This window comes from Maniola jurtina, chromosome 23 (genome assembly GCF_905333055.1).
Source record: "Maniola jurtina chromosome 23, ilManJurt1.1, whole genome shotgun sequence".
NCBI classification, from domain to species: Eukaryota; Metazoa; Arthropoda; class Insecta; order Lepidoptera; family Nymphalidae; genus Maniola; species Maniola jurtina.
In genome coordinates this window covers 564,471-587,589 of record NC_060051.1, presented here as the reverse complement: position 1 = coordinate 587,589, position 23,119 = coordinate 564,471, and the positions used below count along the sequence as shown (strand labels likewise).

The window sequence follows — 23,119 nt, the reverse complement described above, 5'->3', positions numbered from 1 at the left end:
TATTTACTTCTCTAAATACAATCTTTGCTAATAAATCATTATTTTTATTAGAATTAGTTAATTTAGGGCAATAAAATACATTAATTTCTTTAGAGAAACTTAATGTATTTTGATGAAAATTTCTAACAATCTCATGAGTTTGAAAAATCTAAAACTTAAGGGTTGTGCAAAAAAATGTGGATGTACTAGTAAAATCACTGGCTAGACTCAGTTGTAAAGACCAGCAAGCTCTCGGAGGAGCCAATTGGGATGAAGTGGCGCAAGGTACACTAACCAGACCTCTTTTTTATTGAGGGCAAAGATCTATTTTAGGTCACTGAACCAGTTAATCTTCATCATCATGATCAACCAATCACTGGCCAATGGGGTCTGAGCACGGGTCCCTTACAATTAGAAAGGTTTTGGACCATAGTTTGCCACGCTAGCTCTTGCAGGAGTTGGCAGACTTCACACACAGGCATGCAGGTTTCTTCAGATGTTTTCCTTCGACGTTATAGCAAGTGATATTCAATTGCTTGAAACGCATAAAACAATTAGAATTGGGTGCCCGGGACCACCTAGATAAGATGCTGTTTTTTAGGGTTCCGTTCCTCAAAAGGAAAAACGGAACCCTTATAGGATCACTTTGTTGTCTGTCTGTGTGTAAGATAACTATCTTGGCGGGGGCACTGCCGTGCCCCCTGATACCAAGTGGGGTATCATATGAAAGGGCTTTACCTGTACATTCTAAAATAGATTTTCATTTATTTTTATGCATAATATCGTGCAAAATGTTGGAAAAATACCCGAGTACGGAACCCTCAGTGCGCGAGTCTGACTCGCACTTGGCTGGTTTTTTAATGGTAAACAGTGAATGCAATAAGGTTTTTCAAAAATATAACACGTTCTGATAAATCAAATAAAATAATAGCACGCGAATCCACATTTATATTTGTTCTTACAATCAAAGTTTTTGAAGCTAATTATTGTATAGTATTTATTATACTTATTATAATTATCTAAGATATAGGTACAACCAGATATAGACAAAATTGTCAAAAACACACCCAAATAGACGAGAGTCTAATAACTTGAACACTTCTTTGCATCACTTTATTGGACTAAGAGCCCGTGACGGTCTGACCGTCGTTTTTTTATAAAAGCTGAAAACCCAGCGCACTGCCCCCAACACAGGGAGGAACGCCCAGTGACTATGAAGTTTGAATCATCGTGGTTTTGGCAGATTACAGATAACAAAGGCGGACTTAAAATCTTTAGTCAAAGTAAAAAGCGTAATTTTTATCGGAACTGTACAACTAGAAATTACATCATGCATTTCCAGACAATGTCGTGGCAACTTACCCCAGACACCCTTAAATATTAAAATGTCTTGAGTATCTGGCTGGGGGTTAGGTACTAAGTGTTTGGCAATGCATGACGTGATTTTAATACTATTCGGAAGAAAATATAAAACTTTATATACGTTGACGAAAGATTTTATACACCTTTGTTACCTGTTATTTACCAAAGTCACGATGATACCAAACTTCATAGTGGCCGATTGTTCCTCCATGTGCTGGGGAAAAACTTTCAGCTTTTATAAAATAACGAAGGTCTAACCCTCACTGGCTCTAGCTCTATATGAACCTCCACTCGCTACTCCAATCGTTGGCATTCCCAAAGACATGAAAGCTAAAGGCCCATTTACATATAGAGAGTTACTCGCCTGTGACTTGAACTCCTATATTTTGACCAGTTCACATTATTACAGTAGACCTCATGTTAAGTGATCTAATTCAATTCTGTATAAATCGCTGCTGCAAAATTGTACAGGGATCAGTGATCGAAAATCCAGTCCGATAATAAAAGGTTCAATTCAGTTAACTTACAATACTAGTGCAATTGTACTGACAACTTGACAACTTATGCTTGCAAATCAATGGTCTAAAATGAAATAATTACATTATCAGATGACATTATCTGTTCAAGTTTAACGCTGGAAAGAAATTAAATGCATACTGTGTTTCACAACAAATAAATAAACCTTAATCTTACTGGATTCAGCAACTGTAATAATGTGAGCTGTATATTCAATACATTAAGTACATTATTGGTTTTATTGTAAAACGAAGCGAGAAACTTTCCCTATGTAAGTGAAGCAATTGCGAAAATAGTTTCTTTACAGAAATTAGTTTGAGCACAATAAAAATTGGAAGACACGAGCAAAAGGAATGGTCTTGCAAAAAAACATATCTAAAAAGCAGCTTAAAGTTGCAACTATACAGATCTTACAAATATCAAAGATATAATCTGATATAGTTCTTACAATCCACAAGCGCGCTACCTTATGTGTGGTTATGGCATATACAAGCACATTTGGTGTGTGCGCTTGTTGGACCCAACAGTGGCGAGCAAGCACTCCCAAACGCACACATTTAATTTACTTTAAGCGGTATTTACATTACGAAATTAGTTTCACGATCTTAATTTCATTATAAATTGCACGTGTAAACGTCTTATTTTGTAATGCATGCATTACGAAATTAGACGTTTACACGTGCAATTGATAATGAAATTAATGTCGTGAAACTAATTTCGTGCCACTAATTTCGTAATGTAAATTCTGCTTTACTTATACCGATATGAATTAAACAAGTGCAAGTTAAGAGCGCGTGGCTCAAAGGCACTCGTGCAATGCAAGAACTCTATTAGTTTGAGAAATTAATTGAAGTAGGACTCCCTAATTTATTGTAATGGTTTTGATGAAAGTGAAAATTTTATTAAAAAAAATTGTTTACTGAATTTTATTATCAATAATATTTAATAGTAACAATAATTTTATATCGTTGCTTAAGGAAATCTTAAATTAATATACACTTAAGATTTACAATTTAAATTAGAAATCACGTACGATAGTGACTAAACTAAAGATCTTAATCTAACTGAAGTAGAACTATATGTTTTGAGGAGCTGGTGAGCAAAACGGTGTAAGTAATTACACTTCTGATCACTGAATACAAATTTGGCCCACTGAGTACAAATTCAAACTCATTTCCAACCAAAATGGCCTAAAACTGTACTTAAATTGAGTCAAAGTTCATGATTTCGATCAAAATGGGTATACTTACAGTTTCAACAGCTTTCATTCAGTTTTTGTTCCTAGTGTTAAATTTTGTATCGTGCAATTATACCGTTTTGTTCGTCAACTCCTCTTTTAGTTTAAGGCTAGATTTACATTGAGCCAGTTACTGCTGGTTTGCCCGCACGCTGTAGGTAAGTACGCCTCGGAGAATGCACCTAAGGGCACGTTCTCACTCTGTCGTGACGACAAATAGTCGTGCAGTTTAAAGCGTCATGGCATTATATTTGACATATAGGACGGCATGACGACGACTATGACGACAGAATTTCGTGATAATGGGAACACCTAGCAACGACAGTCGTCCAACAATCAATTTACGGTTGCGACATAGTGGGAACGTGCTCTTACTCTGGCGTTACCCTAATATCTCATTCCCACGGCAGCATCATGTAGAGCCTTGAAACATAAATACTTTTAAGGCAGTGTAAAGAGAAAATAAAGATTTCATTACAAAAAATCCCATCGTTTCCGCTTTGAGCGCTACCTATGAACCGTAGATGTGTAGACGAACTTAAGCTTTAAACCAAGGCGGTAAAGGTTAATTTTACTCTAACGCTAAAGGCATTTGACGCTCGAATATTATCATCATTGGTGAGATGCAAAATCTGGTAAAACATGACTTTTGTTCGGAATAAACATTAGATTAAAAAAAACCGTTTGTACATTGTACCGTGGGAATAAGCCTTAACGCTTAACTACGGGCATATCAGAGCTTACTGTCTCCATGTAAATCTGCCTGAAAGTAAGAGCTAATAAATGAAGGCAGGGTGTAGCGGCGGTGCTGGTACACGGGGTTGCTTGTCGAGCGGCGCGCAGCATGCTGGCTCGCAGCATGCCGTGCTGTAGGGAGCTGGGAGCAGCGCGTACTGGGTTGGCGGAGCGTAGATTGCTGGCGTCGCTGGAAGGAGAATGGATCACATTCAATTCAATTCCAATTCAATTCAATTTTATTGAGAATTTGGGTTAGTTTAGATCTCAATACATTCATCATCATCGTCATGATCAAACCATCGCCGGCTCACTACAGAGCATGGGTCTCTTCTCAGTATGAGAAGGGTTTGGCCATAGTCCAACACGCTGGTCAAGTGCGGATTGGCAGACTTCACACACCTTTGAGAACATTATGAAGAACACTCAGGCATGCAAGTTTCCTCGCGATGTTTTCTTTCACCGTTAAAGCAAGTGATACTTAAAGCGGAATATACATTACGAAATTAGTGGCACGAAATTAGTTTCACGACATTAATTTCACTATCAATTGCACATGTAAACGTCTAAGTTCATGATGCATGCATTACGAAATTAGACGTTTACACGTGCAATTGACAATGAAATTAATGTCGTGAAACTACTTTCGTGCCACTAATTTCATAATTAAAATACTGCTACGCATAACTCAAAAATTTAGAGATGCGTGCCCGGGATCAAAGCTTTGATCCCCGAATAGAAGACGGACAGGAAGAACAAGAGCACCAACCAGTTATTCATTAGCACCAGCAAACGGTAAAAAATGTAACACAATAGTGGCAATACAATGAAAATTGTTCTCTCGTAACAAACACAATGTTCCAAACTCGAGGACGATGTGGCCCAGTTGCGAACGAGGAAATAGTACGAGCCAACTCAACTTTGAAACCCGCCAATGACAATACGAACGCGTGAAATGCACCATTATTAACAAAAATAATGTGAAGTCTGTGACTCAATAGCACCTGGGATTTGCTCGAAAACCGATAAGCATTGTGGTCTCAAGCTTGAATGGTGGCCTAGCACCAAAAAGCACAGTTTTGGAAGATGTTCTAAGGGGATGAATGAACTCAAACCAATAACTGAGAGTCACTGGCCACGAGCGGTATACGACCGTGGAGATTTTGTTTGTTTGTTTGTTTGTTTGTGGACACCTTCATCCAACATCCGTTCTGTACGTTGCGTCCGTCTCTCCGTCTATCTACTGAGATGACAATAACTTACTGTAGAAATACGAGTATCTTCTGAACGGAACTCTAAAGGTGTATGGGAAAAGAGGGGAGCGTCATCAAACAGTCTGATAAAGTCTGATGATAACTATATCACACCGTTTGACATCTCTCCAGCTGATGACAATGATGGTCATATGGTCTTCTTCTTCTTCTTTCTTAGCCTTTGTTAATCCATTGTTGGACATAGGCCTCCTCACGTGCACGCCATTCCTCTCGGTGTTGTGCGAGCCTCCTCCAAGTCTTTCCCGCCAGCTTGGTAATGTCGTCTGACCAACGGGAGGGCTGTCTTCCAACGTTCCTCCTTCCGGTGCGTGGCCTCCATTCCAGCAGCAAACGAGTCCATCGCTCGTCTGTAGTCCTACACACATGCCCTGCCCATCTCCATTTCAACCTGGACACTTTCAAAATGTCATATGGTACTTACTGTCAAATGGTAGAGGGTAAACAGCGTAAGGTGGTGGTGGTATCTCGCAGGGCGCACACGTCATCGGCGGCGCGAGGGGCGGGCAGATGAGCTGGTAGCATAGCGGGGCCTGAAGAGGAGCTGCCTCCGAAGACAGCACTGGGATTTGGCTTATCTGGAAAAATATTTGAGATACAACTCGTAAAATAACAGTTTCCTCAGAAGCTATGTTGCAGGCTGAGATTGAGAGCGCACTTTGACTTGCTCAGACTTAAGATTGAGTTAAAACGAGACAGATTTATGTGAGATATACACCTGTCTCGTTTTAACTCTCTCTTAGATCTAAGTAAAGTCAGAGTGTGCTCTATAGATAGATAAATAGATAGAAGTCTTTATTGCACTCAAAAACAGAACACAGAAGGAACAGAAAAAACAGTGTGCAAAGGCGGCTTTATTGCTTGCCTCTACCAGGCAACCTTTGTTCAAAGGCGGCCTTATTGGTTAGAACGATCTCTACCAGGCAACCTTTGCTGAAAGGAGAAGCTAGTGTTGGATAGTTGGATATAGAGTAAGAGGTTGACGTCTTACGACGATCTTGTATGACGAAGAAAAGTTATAGCTTTTTAACCAACTTCGAAAAAAGAAGACGATCCTCTGAAATAGGTAAATCTGTACCAAAAGAATAAAAGTTTTTTTAAGAACACTTCGCTTTTAATTTTTTGCACCTCTTACGCATTTTTACGAGAAGCTATTCGTTTATCCTTTTAATAAAACTAAGGAAAACTATAGTATAGTATAGCGTGGTATAGCTCACCTGCTTTCTGACCGCTTGCGCCACTCGAAGACGACCCAGAGGTGAAAACATAACTCCTCCACTCTGGAAAAAAAATTTGATAACTATAGTTTTCATTCATCTTGTACCTACAGAAATTTTTGCCTTAGCATAATATTCTCGATAAAAAAAAATCGGTAAGTGCGAATCGGACTCGCACACTAAGGGTTCTGTAGCATCGTACAAGAAACAATATTTTTAGGGTTCCTCAAAAGGAAAAATTCCGCACCTCAAAAGGAAACAACTAACTCATAGGATAACTTCTTTTTCTGTCTATCTGTCTGCCTGTTTGTCGTGTCTGTCAGAAACCCGTATTTCCCGTTGACCGGACGGACGTACGTACGGTTGTACGAACGCTTGTCCTTTAGTAACGGGTACTTCCCGTTGACCTAGAATTATGTTTGGCAGGTGGATAGTTCTTATAGCACATATAAGGGGAAAAAATCTAAAACTATGAATTTGTGGTTACATCACAGAAAATCGCACTTGGTTTTTTTTCATCTTCTTCTCATCTTGGTTTATTATTTTTTTGTTAAAGCTGCATAAAAACTGTATTAGTACGGTTCATGAGATATAGCCGCTGACAGACAGACGGATGAACGGAAAGACAGATGGACAGCGAAGTAGTAGGGTCCCGTTTGGCACGCTTCGGGTACAAAAGCCTAAAACAGAGATCGTTCTTCAAAACGCGTCGTACCAAATAGCGAAAAAGTGTAAGAATAGTAAAGATTAGTGAAACAATGGCCGTCCTCAAAGGCGTGAAAAGGCGCGCGGCTCACAAAGGAGGCCGAGAGCCACTCTCTCGGCTTTCGGGCTTTGTTGTGTGGAGTGGAGTGGAGTGGAGCGATGAAAACTGTACACATGCTCAGTGTACACACGACTTAAGATGCTTTATGCTTGTAACCTATCTAACTTGTAAAAGATTTAACAAAGGAAAAATACAAATACTTAAATCTATAAAATTGGTAAGCGCTGTGGTCTTATTAGTGGGAGGTCCTGGGTTCAAATTTCTCTGGTCTCAGGTTAGCCCGCTTTCATCTGCAATTTGCAGTCAAGGGCTAACATGTATCTATGTGGCCCATAGTTTAAAAAAAAAAGCTATGGGCCTCACAAGAAAGCTCAGAGTCACTCAACGGGCGATAGAGAGAGCTATGCAAAATGCTATGCCGCAAATTAAAAATATATAAAAAGAACAAAGTGTTATAATATTTTGTATGATGACACGGAACCCACCGTGTGCGAGCCCGATTCACACTTGACTGATTTTTAGATATATATTTTGCAATTCTTCAGGTTATAACAAGGTAGCACATATCTCTAAAAAGACCTGGTAGAATGTGTAAAGTAACTCAATTAAGATCTACTTGTACCCACATTCAAGCGAATAAACCATTATTGTATTTTGTTTAAAAGTTGGATGTGACCAGGATCGAACCCCCTACCTCTCAGCAGGAGGCAGGCGTCTTAACCACTAAGTCACAGATCAGTCACACAGATCAATTTTCATACTAAAAACTACCAAATATCACTACAAAAGACCATATAAAGTAACAGAGACGAGGGACACAAAGAAGTTTAATCGAATCAATTTATTTAGTTGTATACCATCAGTACAATCAGTGCGTTAAGGGTGATGTTCGCGTGCTGGGAAAACCACTTAATGCTATTGTATTGTACACACGAAAGCTTTCAAGTGGAAGCGATTGTGAGCCTTATTATTACTGCTCGTTACTATATAACGAACGCACTTCTATATAGTGGTTATATTTTTATGAAACCACTATAATTTTTTTTCCATTTGAAGATAAACTAGCCTCCATGATTATTTATTAAAAAGATAAGAGTTACCCTACGTAATAGAAAGAGAGGTGTTTATTAAATTTTAGGCCGCAGTGGTGTGCGAGCTGAATTGCACTTTATTGTATCGTAACAAGAGTCGCTATATCTGTAACCATATTTGCAGAGTCTTCATCATCATCAAGCCATTGCCAGCTCACTACTGAGAACGGGTCTCCTCTCAGAGTAAAAACGGTTAAGGCTATAGTCCACCACGCTGGCCAAGTGCGGATTGGCAGACTTCACACACCTTTGGAGAACTCTCAGGCATGCAGATTTTCTCACGATATTTTCCTTCACCGTTTAATCAAGTGATATCTAATATGAAGTTAACGGTTACATACTACATACCACGATCTACAATATATCAACAGTGTTCTCACTAGATTACAAAATGGGGTTATTCAAGGGGCGGACCAACAAATTCCTGAAAGGTCGGCAACGCATCGGCGGTACCTCTGGTGCTGCAAATGTTCATGGGCGGCGGTAATCACTTAACATCAGGTGACCCGCCTGCTCATCTGCTCTTTATTTTATTATTAAAAAAAACTCCAAAAAGTTAGAGGTGCGTGCCCGGGATCAAACCGCCGAGCTCCCGAATAGAAAGCCAGCCTCTTAACCGCTAAGCCTAGGCTATCACATTCACAGCTCTCATATAAATATACTTACTAACTATTAAAGACTTTATATTTAGCACCGAATAAAGTAATAAACTTTTTAGGAAGGTAGGCACTTGATAAAAGTTTAAAGTGCCTCGGATAATGATTTCCCCTTGCTACAAATAAGGGGAAGGGATCAGGGATCAGGGCTCTTGGAAACGGAAAAATTCACGAGATCACTTTTATGTGAAGGAGGTACATTTAGGGATCACTTTTGTGTAAAGCTTCTCTTATTTCTACATTGCTGATAATGCTCTGAATTGCTTACTTGATAACTGAAGCTTTTGGGTATTACCTTTTTAGGGTTCCGTACCTCAAAAGGAAAAACGGAACCTTATAGAATCACTTAGTTGTCTGTCTATCCGTCCGTCCGTTTGTCGTGTCTGTCAAGAAAATCTAATGGTACTTCCCGTTGACCTAGAATCATGAAATTTGGCAGGTAGGTAGGTCTTATAGCACAAGTAAAGGAATAAATCCGAAAACCGTGAATTTATGGTTACATCATTTAAAAAAAAATAACACCCAAAGCGTTTCAATGAATCTGATTTCATCAATCTGATGAATGAATCAATCATATGAAAGGGTTTACCTGTACATTCTAAAACAGATTTTCATTTATTTTTATGCATAAAAGTTTTTAATTTTTAAATGTCGGAAAAAATACTCGAGTACGGAACCCTATGTGCGCGAGTCTGACTCGCACTTGGCCGGTTTTTCGTGGACATCACGTAGATAGAATCAGAATATTATGTAGACCAGGCATGCAGGATATTTTTCACCGTGAAAATAAATGATTTTTAACTACACAAAACGGACATAATTCCGAAAAGTTAAGAGGTGCGTGCACGGCATCAAACCCTCCGAATAGGAGGCCGACGACGACTTAACCACTAGGCTATCACAGCTTTTTTGGTGGTAGGAGTTATACGTAGTAGAAAATTAGTATTTTCTACTTTCTACTAGATGATGCCGGCGACTTCATCTGCGTGGACTTTGGTTTTTTTTGAAATCCCGTGGGAACTCTTTGATTTTCCGGGATAAAAAGTAGCCTATATCCGTCCCCGGGGTGTAAGCTAACTCTGTACCTTTCATCAAAATTGGTTAAACTGTTGGGCCATGAAAAGCTAGCATACAGACAGACAGACACACTTTCGCATTTATAATATTAAAGTATGGATATACTGTACATTTATTTTCCATTAAGATCTCGGCAAAGTTTCCTATATTCCTTAAGTGTCACAAGAGAGGAGTTGTTTGACAAGTTGAGATTATGTTTCAGAGAAACCGAGACTGCTGCACTGAGAGACAAGTAAATAATATTGTATCGAGATTAAAGCAAAAGCCGTGATTAATAGCAACATCGGGTGACAAAAGGGCTGGCGCATTTTTTGCGCAACGGATCAGCCTGGCTGTCCAGCGCGGAAATGCATCCAGTATTCTTGGCAGCATTAAGTCTAGCTTCAAGGTTTATTGTAATATTTTCAATAAAAACGATTAAGTAAAAAAAAAAAAAAACAAAATAAACCCAGTGGTTAGTTAACACTTCGGCCTTTTATTCGGGAGATCTGTGGATTCCGAGCAAGCACCTCTAACATTAATATAGAGAGAGTTCTGAGAAAGAGAAAGAGTTCTTCGTAATGTTGGCAATGGTGTGTTTTCTACAAAAATTATGTGGTGATGTGTAGGTATGTGTATTGCTTGCTTTTCCTGGTTCTTTAGTAGTGGGAGGGCGGGCGGTGCATATCGCATGCTGCACTCTGTACCATACAGATCTGTCTATTTTGGCGAAATAAGCTTTAGTTCTTTATACGAAATTTTTAAAAAGTTTCATTGTCCCCAAAGGTTTTACGCAAGTATAATTATTAGAGTCAGCACAAATACACTCGGCATTCGCGAAAGGTCGAAGGTCAAAGGTGACTCTTAATCAAAGACTTTGAGCTTTCTAGCGCGGGTTTCTTTGGGACTAATTCCCATTGTTATTAAATACAATAGAGTTTTTTGCAGCTTAATTTAATCAGAATCTCAAAAAATTGCCGTAAATCATGTAAATATAAAATTTTTAGTGGTAGGTAAGTTTTCTTTGTACGTACAGTCAGAAACAAAGCTAGGTTTTCCGTCCATGGGCAAATGATGACCTCCGGCCTCCATGAGTTGCCGACCTGCGGTTGACGGGCGTAAGGGGCGTTCGTCAGCCGATACATAACCAGGTCAGGAGGTAGCGCGCCGTGTTCCGGGTGCGCTTCTGAGACGGAGCTGGTAGCAGCCAGCCTAGCGATGGGACCCGTCCGCTTGGCGGCGGGTCAAGTCCTGGCGGGAGTGCGGTGAATACTGCATTAGTGATACCCGCGCAACCGCCAGTCCGTTGAGGAACAAACACAGGTTTTAGTGGGTGCAAGCCCCACATAACCCCTCCGTTTCCCCTGACGGAAGGGTATGCGTTAGGCATTTCCTGTGTATAAAAAAAAAAAGGTTTTCCGTCCATAGTCGCTTGTACTGACGAGTGCGAACCTAGCTTTGTTACTGACTGTATCTCTAATTTTTTATAACAAACCAAACCAAACCAAACGTGTAGAAACCAAAGGGGTATGGGTTTAATAATAACCGCCCTTCCAGGTTAGCCCGCATTCATCTTAGACTGCATCATCACTTACCACCAGGTGAAATTGCAGTCAAGGGCTAACTTGTAGCTTAATTTTTTTTTAATGCACCTCATACATTGGTCGACTAATTCTGCCAACCGAGGCATCTAGAGGCCTATATGTCCAGCTGTGGCCTATCAGTTGATGACGATCAAAGTTGAAACTATTAGGTACAATAATAAATCAGTGACAATACTTCGGTAGAGATTCCCCAAACGACAAGATTGTAATTAGATTTTGCCCGGAATGAATACTTGTGGTTTTAGAGGTATTATGTAAGAGAATGTAGATAATCTTGTAAATTAATCTAAGTTATTAGGTCAGGATATAACTATTTGTTATGTTTAAAACCACTATGGGACGTGCAATTAACAAAATAATTAATCACAGGGTTCTGAGTTTCTATTAAAGTTAGCCCGCTCCCATTTTAGACTGCATCATCACTTACCGCCAGGTGAGATCGCTGTTCAGGGGATATCTTGTATCTTGATGTATCTTGAATGAGAGAAATAAAAAAAAGTCTTACGTCTCGTGGTTGAGAACCACTTTTTAGGGTTCCATACCTCAAAAGAAAAAACGGAACCTTTATAGAATTACTTTTGTTTGTCTGTCTGAAAATGAAATCATGAATGAATCATGAAAGGCAAGTAGGTAGGTCTTATAGCACAATAGTAAAGGAATACATCCGAAAATCGTGAATTTGTGGTTACATCATTAAAAAAATGTGTTTAAATTTTCAAAGTAAGATAACTATACCAATTGGGGTATCATATGAAAGGGCTTTACCTGTAAAACAGATTTTGCCCTCAGTGCGCGAGTCTGACTCGCACTTGGCCTGTTTTTCCTTTAAAATATAGCCTATGTCACCCAGACCTTTACAACGAATCAATTGACACCGCATTCATCAAAATCGGTCCAGTAGTTTAGGCGCTAGGGTGGAACACACAGAATCTGGATACAAACATACATACATACATACTTACATACATACATGGACTGCAAAAATCATAACCCTTACTTTTGGCTTTGCCGCAGTCGGGTAAAAAAATACAGCGCTGGTTTTCAGCCGGAACTCCAATTCGGGTGGCGCCATGGAATTAAAATGAATGCTTAATGGCAATGATGGGGTTTGAGGTTGAAGCACGCTTGCCTAGAAGATGCTTATTCACTGTAGCCTTGAAGGTACTCAAGTTATTATAGATTAGTGGCAGAAAACACCGACGCCGGAAGGGCGCTCCACACCTTACCGGTTTTTATCACAAAACGTTAAAAATAGTGTTTACTTATATAAAGTAAAAAACCGGCCAAGTGCGAGTCAGACTCGCGCACCGAGGGTTCCGTACTCGGGTATAATATTCGACATTTTGCACGATAAATCAAAAACTATTATGCGGAAAAATAAATAAAAATCTGTTTTAGAATGTACAAGTAAAGTTCTTTCATATAATACCCCACTTGGTATAGTTATCTTACTTTCAAAATTTAAACAATTTTTTTAAATGATGTAACTAAAAATTCACGGATTTCGGATTTATTCCTTTACTTGTGCTATAAGAGCTACCTACGTGCCGAATTTCATGATTCTAGGTCAACGGGAAGTACCCTATAGGGTGCTATAGGTTTTCTTGACTGACACGAGGGACGGACGGACGGACAGACAGACAGACAACAAAGTGATCCTATAAGGGTTCCGTTTTTACTTTAGAGGTACGGAACCCTAAAAAGATACTCTTCTTTTTATCTCTTTTTTTTACTCTGTAGCTCGATCCTGTAAATCCTGCATTGTTGTTACTTGAAACGCACATAACTCCAAAAAGTTGTGCGTGCCCCAGATCGAACACCCGACCTCCGATTAAATAAATAATTTAAAAAAAATTCAATTAGACTTTTACAAGTACTTTTGAATCGTCAAGTGCATCTACCACTGGTTCGGAATGCCTTTCCTACCGAGAAGAACCAGCAAGAAACTCGGCAGTTGCTCTTTTCAACACAGTTCACAGCTTACAGGTAAATTAGCAAATGAAATTATTTAGAAGATTAAAATGTGGTACAGTTTAATAGGGCTATAATAGTACTTCCTATTTGAGTGGAGAGCTCTCGAGCCGTAACGCCTACGCCATTTTAGCTGAAAACTGAAAAACGACGACAACTGGCCGGCTTTTAAACGGTATTTTATATTGTAAAGGTCAATTATTTAACAACTAGATGATTCTCGCGACTTTATCCACGTGAAATCAGGTTTTTAGGGTTCCGTAACTTAAAAGAAAAAACGGAACCCTAATAGGATCACTTCGTTGTCTGTCTGTCCGTCTGTCATGTCTGTTAATAAACCTATAGGGTCCTAGGGGACCTAGAGTCATGAAGTTTGGCAAGTAGGTAGGTCTTATAGCACGAGTAAAGGAAAACATCTGAAAACCGTGAATTTGTAGTTAGATTACAAATTTAAAATGAGTTCACGAAAAAATTAACTAACTAAATCACATATAGATGGCGCAGTTCGTCATTAACTGGCAGTGTTCTACATAAAAGTGTTTGGTATATCTTTGTACGGTAGTACAGAACCCTTCGTGTGCGACTCGCATTCGACGGTTTTTAGGGTTTGGTACCTCAAAAGAAAAAAAGGAACCCTAGAAAGGATCGCTTCGTTGTCTGTCTTTCTGTCGGTAGAGGTAGATTTTATAGCACAAGTAAAGGGAAAAATCCAAAAACCGTGAATTTGCCTACATCACGAAATGTACGAACCAGGACAGATTGGGATAGCAACAATAAATCATACCTATTTAGGTAATCGACTTGCGACCGGGCGGCGGCGGGCGAGTGAATCCCTCTTAACAAGAGGTCGAAACTCAAAAGTTAAAGCTCCAACAATGCAACATTCCTCTCCGTAAAACATTACGTACATTTTCATCGCATGCAGAGACAAAGGAATTTCGTTATGGAAAAAATGCTTTTTTAAATTAAATTTTTCGTATCGCTACAATGTAGAAATGATATTCTGGAGACAATGTTAATGCGCGTACATTGTTCAAAAGTTCATTGGTTTCGGATTTGGTCGAGCACTAAAGGTCTTTCAATAGCTTTCTTTGAATTACTGGCTGAATTGGGACGGCTTCGGTCTGGTGAATTGTTGAAAATCAACGAAAATCTACGAAATCTGGCTACTTGAAGCTTCTAGACCCAGCGTTGACTGTTTGAGCTGATGTTAAGCCAGTCAGTCAGTTTCGTAAATAAATAAATAAATGAATAAATAAATAAAATCACGGGCATCATTTATGTTCTATTTAGTACATCCAGGACACGGATAAAGGGTTTTTATCCCGGAAAATCGAAGAGTTCTCACGGTATTTTAAATGTATACGCGGTTAGTATCGCGGCTAATATCTAGTAGGTACACAATTACAATAGATTACATAGTAAATACAATTCATTACAACATATTATATTACCAGTTAGTTTTCATAAAAAATCCTATAGGTATGATACAGGTAAGCGCAACATTATACAAATTAAAGTATCTTTTCGTATAAAGGTATCCTTTCAAACAAACACTCATAATAATTTTCCAGCTGGAAGAATCCGCAAATGAAAACGCTGTTATCCATGAGATGATAGCTATGTAGCAAAAGTCGTACAACGATTCATCATTATTATTATCAAACCATCGCCTGGCCCACTAGTAAGCACGGGTCTTCACTCAGAGTGAGAAGGGCTTAGGCCATAATTTTTTTTTTTCTTTAAATCTGGCTTTACTCTGAATAGCCAATGTCAAGTTTGTGATATTTTCAAGTTATTGAATTTATACAAGTATGGACTCCGTCAGTCGGGTTTTAGTTTTCAACTTTTTAACCCCCGACCCAAAAAGAGGGGTGTTATAAGTTCGACGTGTGTATCTGTGTATCTGTTTGTGGCTCCTAAACTAATGAACCGATTTTAATTTAGTTTTTTTGTTTGAAAGGAAGCCGATGGAGAGTGTTTTTAGCTATAATCCAAGAAAATCGGTTCAGCCATTTGAAAGTTACCAGCTCTTTTCTAGTTACTGTTACCTTCACTTGTCGGCGGTGTTATAAATTTTTAATTTACACTTGTTCTTGTTGCTAATAAAATTGTAATTAAAGCACTCATATAAGGGTACCCTTAATTCGAAAGTGAAATAAACGCTCATAACAATTTTCCAGCTGGAAGAGCCCGCAAATGAAAACGCCGCTATCGCGTAGGTAATGCCTTTGTGTAGCGGCTCGCGTATGACTCCTTTACGCCAAACCATCATGAGAACCTTAATCACTTTCTTTTATGTATTGTGGGGATCTACCTTTTTTCTTCCTTTATACTTTGAGGTACATTAATTTCACCATGGAGCTATGAATCAGCTAAGCTTATTATAGAGAGAGAGAGAGTTCCCAAACAGGGAGAAACGATCAGCGATTATGAAGTTTGGATCGTGGTGGCTTTGGGAGATAACAAGTTATAAAATATTTTGAGGTAACGTTGAGGTTGTTCTGGTTTAGTGTGTTGGTAGTCAAAGCTTTTATGGATTTAGATATATCGACGTCTTCTTTTTTTTATTCAGTTACAAGTTAGCCATACAAGACTGCAATTTCACCTGGTGGTAAGTGATGATGCAGTTTAAGATGGAAGCAGGCTAACCTGGAAGGAGTATGGCAGTTTTTATTAAACCCATATCCCTTTGGTTTCTACACGGCATCGTACCGGAACGCTAAATCGCTTGGAGGCACGGCTTTGCCGGTAGGGTGGTAACTAGTCATGGCCGAAGCCTCCCTTCAGACCAGACCAGTGACTTAGAAATTATAAAATTCCAAACCCTGTCAGGAATTGAACCCGGAACCTCCCACTAATAAGATTACAGCGCTTAGGGACTGCGCCAAGGGAGGTCGTCGTCTCCAGTCTATTTACACCGAGGTGTTAACGGAATCCTAAAAATAAATGATCACAAGACTCGTTAAGTGTCCCCTAACTTAGCTAACACTTAACAAAGACTGCCAAAGTTGGCCGGTGAAGTTAGATACTTGAGCACATTTGGGATCACGGGCAGAACTCAGATACGAATTGCGAGATCTGCCAAATATAACTTTAGATTTCCTTCTTATATTACACGTGATGACACTCTAGCTTATGTTCTTAACTTTACTCGTATATTTATTAGAGTTCCGTAACTCAAAAGGAAAAAGGAACCGTTATAGAATCACTTCGTTGTTTGTATGTCTGTCTGTCTGTTCGTCTGTCGTGTCTGTCAAAAAAGGCCCTAGGGTACTTCCCGTTGACTTAGAATCATGAAAGGCAGGTAGGTAGGTCTTACAGTACAAGTAAACGGAAAACTTGCAGGTTGTGGTTACATCACAAAAAAAAACTGTGTTCATGAAAAAAATATACCTAATGGTATTTTCAATTTTCAAAGTAAGATAATTATACCAAGTGGTTCTCATATGAAAGGGCTTTTACCTGTACATTCTAAAATAGATTTTTATTTATTTCTATGTATAATAAATAGTTTTTGATTTATCGTGCAAAATGTCGGAAAAAATACTCGAGTATACCTACGGAGCCCTCGATGCGTGAGTCTGACTCGCACTTGGCCGGTTTTTTAATCGCAATAATAAACTATAGTCCGAATAGTATAGGTAAATAGGAGAGCCGAGTAAGCACCGGGCACATAAATGTAGGATGACTTGCACTCACAGGAAAGTAAGGCAGAATCAATAAAGTCTGCTTTGACAGCCAGCCAGCACCAATTCCGCTAAATCGGTCAATGGTTCTTCAAATGAAAGTATTGCTTATTTTTTACCCGACTACAATATGGAAGAAGATAATATATACCTACAGTGTTTATGTGTAAACATAATTCCAGAAACAGATAGGTATTATTTGATTACTAGCTTATGCCCACGACTTCGTCCGGACTACACCTGACCCCTGTTTTACTCCCTTAGGGGTTCAATTTTAAAAGGTTAGTCGGATTTCCCCTTAGCGGATGTCTACGCCATAATTTCTATCTGTATGCCTCAGCCCAATTCGTCCAGTATTTTGAGCCCTGCGTGGAAAGATCAGTTAGTCAGTCAGTAACCTTTTATTTAGATTACATTGTACCTATCCATCCATACTAATACTATAAATGCGAAAGTGTGTCTGTCTGTCTGCTACCATTTCACGGAGTTCCTAGGGGACTCTTAAGAATCTATCCGTTAAACCGATTTATATGAAATTTGGTACAGAGGTAGCTTACGTCCCAGAAATTAACTTCGGCAACTTTTTATCCCGGAAAAGCAAAGAGTTCCCACGGGATTTAAAAAAAAACCTAAAACCACGCGGACGGAATCGCGGGCTAATCTAGTACGAAAATATATTCGTGTATTCCGTTTAAATTGAGCGTACCAAACATTTTTTATGCACTTTTTTTTGGTTGAACGATACCGGGAGGGAAGCCTTACAATCCGTATTTGGGGCAAAAAGTTGATTTTCACGTGAAATACGTTTTCACAGATGAAAAGCGACTGATATTGCAGTGACGTTTTATTTTACCGTGTCTTTTTTTTATCTACTTCACAAAAAGGAGAGGATTTATAATTGCAACAGGGATTTTTTTGGAAAATTGCAATTTTTGGAATATTTTGTTCCACAAAATCGTTACCCATACCTATTATAAATGCGAAAGTGAGTTCGTTTGTTGGTTTGTAGGTTTGTCTTTCAATCACGACTTTTTTAAATTATTATTCAGATACAAGTTAGCCTTCGACTGCAATCTCACCTGGTGGTAAGTGATGATGCAGTCTAAAATGGAAGTGGGCTAACCTGGAAAGAAGTATGGCAGTTTTAACTCAATCCCCTTTGATTAGTTGTGGCGGTACGGCTTTGCTAGTAGGGTGGTAACTATAGCCACCAGGCCAGACCCTTGGATGAATAAATGCCAGACCAAAGATTTAGAAATTATAAAATTCGATCCTGATAAGACCATTTAAGACCGTTTACCATTGTGTCGAGGAGATCGCAACGGAGCAAGGGATCGACGTGTTTTTTGGCATGGGTATACTTATCGGTTAGGCTACTTTTATCCCAGAAAATCAAAGAATTCCTACGGAATTTTTAAAAACCTAGATAGCCATGGACGCCCATCTGATTAGAATCCCGAGAAGACCCCTACCATTATGAGAACTGTTCACAACCCTCAACAAAGACGACTGAACACGGGCACTAGGTAATAAAGTGACTGAAAATTATTATTCAAGAAACGAAATTTCAGTCTCTTTTCTTTAAAAAACCTGAATGGCGCTAGTTACGAGCATTGAAGGAAATTCAAAACGCTGAAACGTCTGGGAAAAAGACGTTTTCTGGGACGTGAAGTGTACGCCCGGAGAGACACTCCAGTTATTTTGAACGTATTTCATTTAAACTCTAAAATATATACCTAAACCCACTCAGCAGGGTCTTTTAAAATACTGAATTCGAAATATAGATTTATTATTTCTGTCTAGTATTACTTATGATTTATTAAACTCTAAAACTAAATTGGGACTTGGTAGGTCTAAATCTCGACTAGGTACCTACTAGTGTCCTTTTCCGCATGAAGATGCAGTCATAAACATAGACCACAGGGTCTTATTAGTGGGAGGTCCCGGGTTTGATTCCGAGCAGGTGTTTGGAGTTTCGTGAGTTCAAAATCTCTGGTCTGGTCTGGTAGGAGGCTTCGGCTAGACCCTACCGGCAAAGCCATGCCGCCAAGCGATTTAGGGTTCCGGCACGATGCCGTGTAGAAACCAAAGGGGTATGGGAAAAAACTGCCATACCCCTTCTAGACTGCATCATCACTTACCACCAGGTGAGATTGCAGTTAAGGGCTAACTTGTATCTTAATAAAAAAGAGATATGTAGTAGTGCCTCGTACGTACCTAATTAAAAAAATCTGTCATTGTATTTGAGTTTAGGTTTAGAGATTGTGTACAAAAATATTATTAGCTGCATTTTTGGTAGATAGGCTGTGTGAAAGAGGACATATTTTATTATTGTGTATGAAAGGGTGGATAGTGACATTGACGAATAATAGAAGTAAGTGGAAGAAGAAGATAAGCTATGCTATAGAGTGTGGGAGAAAGCATGGGAGAAAGGCAAGCAAAATAATTGTCAGCCTGTGAGGTCTGCCGATAGAAGTCAAAAAATTTTTTTTTTATTTTCTTTGAAAAAAAAATTAACTGTTTTTATTTTGGCTCGTCTTATTATTCTATCATAGCCGATCGTGGAGTATGCCTATTGCCTACCACTAAACCACGTCAAAAAAATGCGCCGAGTATAACACTACTCGACAGGTGATGTGGAAATGTGTCCATTATAGAATTAGAATTTAACTCCTTCAACTTTTAGAATCGCGATATCTCAAGAAAAATGGTGACTGTTTGTAGTTAACAACAACAAAATATTTTGTAGTTAAAACTTTATGATCTATAATTTTTGTCTGACCTATTTTATGATAAAACTTACCGTTTAACTGGAAAATGCAAAACCCATTTTTGTGAACTTTGACCTTGAACAACTTACGACGTAAATGAGCGAAAGAGACAAACGCCAAAATGAAGGTAGGTACATACCTATATACCAAAACTCACCTCGTTCGCTGTCATTCCGAGTTTGATCGCTAATTTGGCTGGACCATAATGTTACGATCCCGTATTATTGACAATAGATACAATAGGTAGATACTACAATAGGTATTTCTATTTCCTTTTTTAGAGTTCTGTGGTTTTGAAATACAAACAATCTTGTTTCAGAAGAGAAGTTATCACAGATAACAAAAATAGATTAGATAGGTACAAGATATGAAGCAATTATTGAGAGCAAGTAAATATCTACCGGAATTTAGAGTTCAATGTCATTTTTAAAGTATCTGATTTTTTCATTAAAAACATGTGAAGTGCGAGTAGGACTCGCACACAAAGGGTTCCGTAGGTACCAATACCATCGTAAAAGAAATAACACTTTTTCATTTTTAGGGTTCCGTACCCGAAAAGCGCCAACGGGACCCTGTTTCTAAGCCTTCGCTGTCCGTGCGCCCGTCCGTCCGTACGTCTGTCTGTCAGCGTGCTGTATCTCATGAACCGTTATAAGTAGAGAGATGTCACAGATTGTGTATTTCTATAAAAATAATGTATACCTATGTGAATTTAAAAAAAAATTAACAAGATAAAGTTAAACATCACTAAAACCCGACTACTACCAGCGAACTGCTGATAGATAGCGATAGATACAGTAAAATTAAATAAATAACTAAAGAATAAATAAATGAAATTGTTTTTCTGTCGCTCGGTGTATTTTATTTAACATTGTACCTACCTACTATAATATATAGGAATATTTTATTGAACTCAGAATTTTTTCCTCTTTCATTTGATATCCCACTCGATACAATAGCCTGCAAAATCTATTAAATATTCAACTAGCTAGGAACTGGCTCTATCATCAGGCCCTGATCATTTCTCACGAAGTCAATAAGTGCATCATCAGACCAGACAATGCCAGCTTTCAAACAAAAGAAATCACACTCAAAGAGTTAAATACGTTTTGGCACTCAAATTGCTTAATTTTTTCTATACCTCAAACAAAAACAGGTACCTACCTACCCACATTATTAAACAAAATCCACGAGTTTTGCATCGGAGGGTTAATTAATATGTAGGTATAATCAAGACAAAGGAAACTTAACTATGATCTGGTAATGTTGTATATAACTATCATAATACGAATAATAACTTGCAGAATGGAAAATTAAGAATATAGGTAGACCCGGTTTTAATACCAGGCAGCTAACAAATTATGGGTTACAAAATAGAAGGAGAATGTTTCTAACCTGTTTTACGATCAGTCTCGCGACACGAGGGCTGGCAAAAGTTACGAATCCATAGCATTTGGAGACCCCTGCCCTATCATAAATCACTCTAGCAGCTGTAACGGTTGCAAACCCTGAGAAAAACTTCCATAGGTCTTCATCCGTAGTAGTCAAAGAGAACCCTCCAACAAAAATCCTATTGTGAATGACTGTTCCGAATTTCGGGGCGTCTGATGGTGGGAGGGTGTCATCCGTGTCCTCTTCTGGAGAATTGAGGAGCGCTTTCAACTTCTCATGAGGATCAGCACTCTTTCTATTGTTCGCCGTGTTCTCTTCAACCATGTGAGCACAGCTGGCCGACTCGCTCCGTATGTAACGCTTCACCTCCATGTTTAACCAACAGTTTAACAAACAACTTTAACTTATAACATGTTCCCTTGTTTACTACACTAAAAAAATAACTAGTGTCAACTAAACGGGCACTAATCCTCGCGGAACACCAACGTGTACTGTCTCAGAGACCGTATCGATTTGCCGTCGTAGGTATATGACTAGGTTTTCGTGCGTTGCGCGGACCGAGTCCTTTGGAATATGACTGATATTTTTCAGTCCATTGTTCGGAAGACTCGCGGATTTACTGCGAGGTAGGAAGCGATAAGGCTGTGGACACTGATTTCTACTGATACGCACTAAAAATAGTGTTTGAGCTATTGTAGAACGCTATTTTTAATAGGCGAGGGAACTAGGTCATCTATCTCGCGCGAGACGGGTTCTTATCTCGGCGCGGGTTTCATGTTTGTTTTGGTAATTGCAGATGGCGGTAGGTGAAAATTGATAAAGTTATAGTTAATTCAATTAGGTGCAATTTGAGAGAAACAGTACTCTCTCTCTCTCTGACCTCTGTGCATCATATTCCTCATTGCTGAGCGTCGTGGCCCCATTCATTTATTCATTTAATGGTATTAGAAGTTTTCTTAGGGTTAATGTGGTGGGTTTCTAAATAATTTAGAATTTAGTGTCTGAAACACTAATGTTTGAACTTAATTACGTACAACAATGATTACAACAAATTTCTGAAATACATCGGCGGTTCACCTGGTGCTCATGGGCGGCGGTAATCACTTAACATCAGGTGAACCGCCTCAGGTTTAGCTCATGAAGTCATGCCTTATGTAAATGGTTTAGCTTAAGCTGCAGTTGGTCCTACATTTAAAAAAAAAGCTAGAATATCAAAATACATCTTGGTCCACACGTCCCACACAAATTCGATGAAGCTAAACAAAAACATGTAACGGTCACAAAGGGTCACATCTATTAAACCATACACTTAAAATAGAGACCCTTGAAATAATCCTTATCATTTTATTTTAAGAATGATTAGCATACTTCTAGTTTTAAAAGATAACAATTTTATAAACAAATAATTAATTTGTGTTATTTTATTTTTATAGCCATAACGTCGAAAGCAATAACTTAACGCTATTTGACATTTAGTTGCTGATAAGAAAAATGTTGCAAGCTGCGGAAACTTACCTAAAATATTGCAATTATTTGAGTTTTTTGACTACCTGATGGTGATGGCAAGACATTGTGTATCGTATTAATAAGGACGTGACTAGTTAATTGCTCTGGTAAAATCTATGTTTAGACACATCAAATACCTAGGTAGTAGCTAACTAGGTAGTTACTGTCTTCTTCGACTCTACTTTAACTGCTTTTTGTCGGTCACCCATTCACTTACCAACTTAAGTCAACGTTGCTTATTAATTGCAATCGACAAATATGTGTTGTTACGATTTATTATCAGCCCACATGTCCCTTCAT

General features: G+C 38.7%; 1 protein-coding gene across 1 annotated transcript; it reads right to left on the bottom strand.

Annotated features, from left to right (window-relative positions):
- Positions 1-1,701: 1,701 nt before the first annotated feature.
- Positions 1,702-22,047, bottom strand: LOC123877295 (protein boule). The gene is made up of 4 exons (XM_045923917.1): positions 21,317-22,047; positions 6,318-6,380; positions 5,525-5,678; positions 1,702-4,019 (listed from the first exon to the last, which is right to left on the bottom strand). Exons 1-4 carry the CDS (start codon positions 21,683-21,685, stop codon positions 3,871-3,873), a joined length of 735 nt encoding a protein of 244 aa, XP_045779873.1. The 5' UTR covers positions 21,686-22,047; the 3' UTR covers positions 1,702-3,870.
- Positions 22,048-23,119: the final 1,072 nt, after the last annotated feature.